The sequence below is a fragment of the Priapulus caudatus genome, unplaced genomic scaffold, assembly GCF_000485595.1.
Source record: "Priapulus caudatus unplaced genomic scaffold, Priapulus_caudatus-5.0.1 Scaffold615, whole genome shotgun sequence".
Lineage (NCBI taxonomy): Eukaryota > Metazoa > Priapulida > Priapulimorpha > Priapulimorphida > Priapulidae > Priapulus > Priapulus caudatus.
Window position 1 is genome coordinate 134106 of NW_014577676.1, and position 4759 is coordinate 138864.

General features: G+C 45.4%; 1 protein-coding gene across 1 annotated transcript in view; it reads right to left on the bottom strand.

The window, feature by feature from the left end:
- Positions 1-4295: 4295 nt before the first annotated feature.
- Positions 4296-4759, bottom strand: part of LOC106812172 — a 12757-nt gene continuing 12293 nt past the window's right edge. The window contains exons 3-4 of the mRNA XM_014815991.1: positions 4458-4743; positions 4296-4317 (exon numbers count right to left, since the gene is read on the bottom strand). Of these exons, the coding sequence (XP_014671477.1) occupies positions 4296-4317; positions 4458-4743 (308 nt within the window). The remainder of the gene's footprint in view (positions 4318-4457; positions 4744-4759) is intronic.

The following is a 4759-nucleotide window of genomic DNA, read 5'->3' on the forward strand; positions in this document are numbered from 1 at the left end:
AGAGAACTAATGCAAGGCCTAGACACAATACTGAATAGTAAACAACGGAATTTCCCGTGTCCTGTAAATTTCCGGATCTTCCAGAATATCCGACCGATTTTAATCTCCACTATTCTTCATTACTTCTCGTATCGCACTATAAACCAATCAAGTGTTTCAAATAATTCCGTTTTAATCGTCAATTGTAGCTGTTTTCCTCCATCAAAGTTTGACAGTGATTCCATCTAATAGTTCTGATCGGTTCAGTCAGAGGATCCCGATCAGCAATCATTGCGCAACTACCTACATAGCATTAGCAGTAAATAATCGCAAATAATCTTTAATATTTCGTTAAATAATCCTAAAGTACGCATCGAAAAGTGCACCCTTGTTTCTTCAATGTGGTGGCATTGCTCTGACGAATGTCTCTTGCTATATACCAATGTACATGCAGGGATGGGGCGCGGACACGTCGGCGACCTGTCGCCCAAAGGAAATGACTTAGGGCCAATGTTAATCATTTAATTTAGAGGGTGGCATATCTAGAAACTAGTCAGGGAGTAAATGTCATAAATTTAAGTCCCGTGGGAATTCCAGGCTACAAGCCAACAGCTAGGCTAGATGCATGTGTCGATCGAGGGGACAATATAGAACATGAAAATATACGTTGGCAACATTGAAACTTGTACCGGGCTATTTTAGGGAATGTTTTAGAAACAACACAATTTTTTAACATGGAAACGATGCTCTGATATATAAATGGCTATAACTTTTTTTATTTCCAATACAATTCGGCCAAACTTTTAGCAATCACTAACCTCAGCGAGTTGGACAAGGCTAGAACATAATATTTTACCAAAACGATCACGTGACATATCTGGCACGAAATCGAGGCTCTGATATATAAATGGCTATAACTTAAAAAAAAATAAAATTCGGCCAAACTTTTAGCGATTACTAACCTCAGCGAGTTGGACATGGCTAGACCATAAACCAATCGGCATGCATTGCATTATAGGGATCAGTCCTCATCCACTTCTGATGTAGAGTTAGAATCATGAATGTACTCATCTTCTAGGCGATTCTCGCATAGGTCACTGTCTCCGGAGCAGCCACATAATTCAGTACAGTTGAGGTTAGCTTTTCCGCACGTGCATCGGTTCGTTGAGCACCGACTTGCTAAGCAATTGCACTTGACCAACTCAATAACAGCATCCGGTGCGGGAGGCAAGCTCGTCATCACGGGTACCCAGGTATCGCCTTCTGGCTTCCAGCCATACTCTTCTGGGGAAGGAAGTTGTGGATTCGCTACAAAATCGGCACTCCATACTTTCTCTTGATAACAGGCTCTCTTTATGCCTTCGCGAAATGCGGCATGGGTGGGTGGCAACTTCTCTGATTGTGCTTGATTTTTCCGGAAAGGAGAACACCTGAGCTCCTTTTATTTGGGGGCGTAGACCTTGCATACAAGCTTCTCGAGAGTATTGAGCGTCTGCACCGTCGGCTGATTTGGAGAACCCATGTTTGCAAGCGTGTCAAAAACTTCTTTATCTGATTCTAGAAAGATCTTCCACCACGTGGCCTTTTCTTTGCCAGCAAAACAACCAGTCAACATCAGCACACTCATGCATGATGGCCGGTACGCCTGCTACCTCTGAAGAACCAGAGCTTGTGCTATGGGCGTAGTTTGATAACGCCGTCCGTCGCTGCCCAGTTCCTCGTAACAATTATGTTGCACAAAGTTCAAGCATGCGTCTATGCACAAAAATAATACATCCGATCCGAGCGAGAAACAGTATGGATTTCTGTAGCTTCCTCGTCTAGTACATCAATGGCGTGGCAGCATTGATCTCGTGTCTGCTGTTCCTCCTGACTACCGCGGAAGGTGCGCGACATCTCGATGGGTTCTTTACATTCATACCCCAGGCGACAATCGAGATCCTTGCCATCTCTTTTCGTGCTCTGAAGTAACCTTGGCTCAAGATATTCGTATCTTTATCTGGTTCCTTAAGTGGTTGACGTAGGCGTTTCTGGGACTTTGCTATATGAGGTCGTGTCTGATATTCGGTAGTAAATCGGCGCTTGATCTCCCTGCCGACGGACGCGTGTAGCTGACTTTAACGGTCAAAAACCAAGTGAATCTCTTTGCTTTCAGAGAACTTGAAGAGAAGCTTGTCAGTGAAGTGTTCGGCAAGTTGAGCGCACGTAGCTATGTAGGCCGGTTTGTCCAGCGATTGCAGCTCCGCCATTCCATTCACAAGGACTGCTTTCATTCGATGCACCGGGAGTCTTGCCTCATCATTCTCATCAGTGGAAGAGACAGGTGGCGCCTCCTTCTCAACCAAGTTTATCCGCGTACGCGTTTCGTTTTCTCAGATACTACCACTTTGGTGACAAGATTGAACAAGTTATCTCCAGACTGATCAAAGGGGTTAGTGTAGCTTGCGATTGTTGCGGTTAGCTTGTTGACATTCTTTTCTTCACGGAACAACGCGGCGGTGGTAAGGTTGTGATGATGACTAAGGATTTTACTGAACGCGCCTGCCATATATCTCAATTGCTCAGCCAACTGAGCCAGTTCTAAAGCAATCAAAAAGAACTTTGCGCGAGCATTAGGATTCAGGGTTATACCAACTAATCATCCACTAACTTTCATCGAGCGATTGAGATGCTCCAGGGCGTTGTCCGCACCAAGCCCACAAAAAGGAACGACGGGGTTCTTGTTCACAATCCAGCTGCCATTCTTGAACTCGCTGTAGATGTCGGGGTCACTTGTCTCGAGAGACTTTATTTCTGCGAGATACAGAGGGATCATCCTAGCGTAGTTAAGTCGATCATGGGCCAAGAAGGACTTTGTGAACCTTTCGAGGGTCTTTAGGTGGAGATCCCAGGCAGCAGTACGAACGGCGCGAATAAACATCATCAACTCTAAAACCATTTCCATGTACCTCCAAAAGACCTTGAACATTGGTTTGCTTGCGTGCTTCTCATCGAACTCTAACATTTTAGTCATGATATCCAATGTTTCTACAGCATCTGCCATGTTCTTGTGCACCTGCGCTACATTTCCGCTCTCTCCGCTTGTGCAAGCTTCCTCCAACTGGCTCGCCAGCTGCGTCAGACGCCCTTTGGTTTCACCTGTTTCTTGCTCCAGGAAGACTTGTTGGTAAAGGTTGAATAAGGCTTGCAAAGTTATAGGGTGTGCTGTTTCAGCTCTCTTAACATGGTTACCCTCAACAATCTGTCTAACTGTCGATGAGCCATAGAGGTCAGATTCAATCCAAGCCATGTCGATTCCGCTGCTCTCGATGTAAGCGCCGATAGTCTTCAACTGGGCCATGACGATATGCAACTTGCCAGTGCGAAGAATCAGGTTGCTGAGGTCACCTCGAGCCATCCGCAACTTTTTAGCCGGCATGTAGAGACCCATGTCTAGTGAAATAACGGTCTTCCGCTCTTGGCCAATCACTTGAACATTAATCGCCTGATCCTGCCTCATAGTCAGGAGGCTTATGCATATTTACCTGCAAATTATGAAAGACATTTTTGGGTATCAAATCTGGGTTTATATGTTCCTCAACTAAGAATTTTTTTGAGAAGCCCAAAAATTTGACCCCGGTAACCCCCCTCCCCCATGGGCCCGGGAAGGGACCCGAAACTGTTATTTGCCATATCTTTGCCCTTCTTTGGTCGATTTGAGCAATGTTAGAGTCGATTTAGGGGTTTTAAACATCAAGGAATCGATTGGGCATAGGTCACGTGATATCGTTCCTTCGGGTTCACCTCGCGGGCCCGAAAATAGGTTTTCACATATCTCGGCTATTTTCTCAAAAAGTTAGAGTCAATTTTGGGGCTTTGAGGTCAAAGGATTTATTAGATACACATGATACACTTTCAGACTCCTGGAAATTCGGTTTCACCTGGTAGTAGTACACGTAGTCAAAATCTGACAGACTGACAGTCCGCAATCGTCCTCGGTCACTTGTTACATACACAGTCTACACTGACTGCATATCATCCTGTACATGCTTCAATTAGAGATTTATGCACTTCCTGGTGCAAGTGCAGAAAGAAAGGCACATGACATTGTTCTTAGCGCATTTGCATGACAGGCACTTGAGTCACGATCTCGAGGTTTGGTCTTGCTGCGTCCGTTGTCCATTGAATGTGGAGTTGGTTCTGATAGAGTTTCCATCCACACATCTCAAGAGGAGGGCTGGGGATCTGAGTGAGGGTGTTACCCCACACCCATCCTGCCTGATAGGCGCTGCGACGTACCGCCAGTCTGAAGGAATCCAATAAAGGTGGGAGGTCCCTTAACTCATCAGAACCTGAGGCCTGGAACATTGAGAACCGCAGTTCATTGAGATATTGGTACACAGCCCTCTTTGAGTATACATAGCACACAAATCCACAAGTATCTTTTCTGTGCTGCGGATGACTTGTTCTGCTGGGCACCAGCCTAGTTGTTTAAATACCTCCCTTCATTGGTCAGTTCATCCCTCGTCGAGCACTTATTCCATTGAGAAAACCACATCTTCTTGGTCAGCTTGTAGAAAAAGCAGGTAGAATCGGCGCCAGTGAAGCAGTGGAAGAATGGCAAGGCTAAGCAGACGTCCTCCCCTAGTGACTCATAACAAACATTGACATGTATGTTCTTCCTGTTCGTTCCAGAGTTATAATCAACATGAAGCTCAAAGTCAGGGTCGATCTTAAGGAACTGGGGCATAAAGGCGAGAAGAATGACAATGACGTCCGAATCAACTGTCCGTACAGTCAA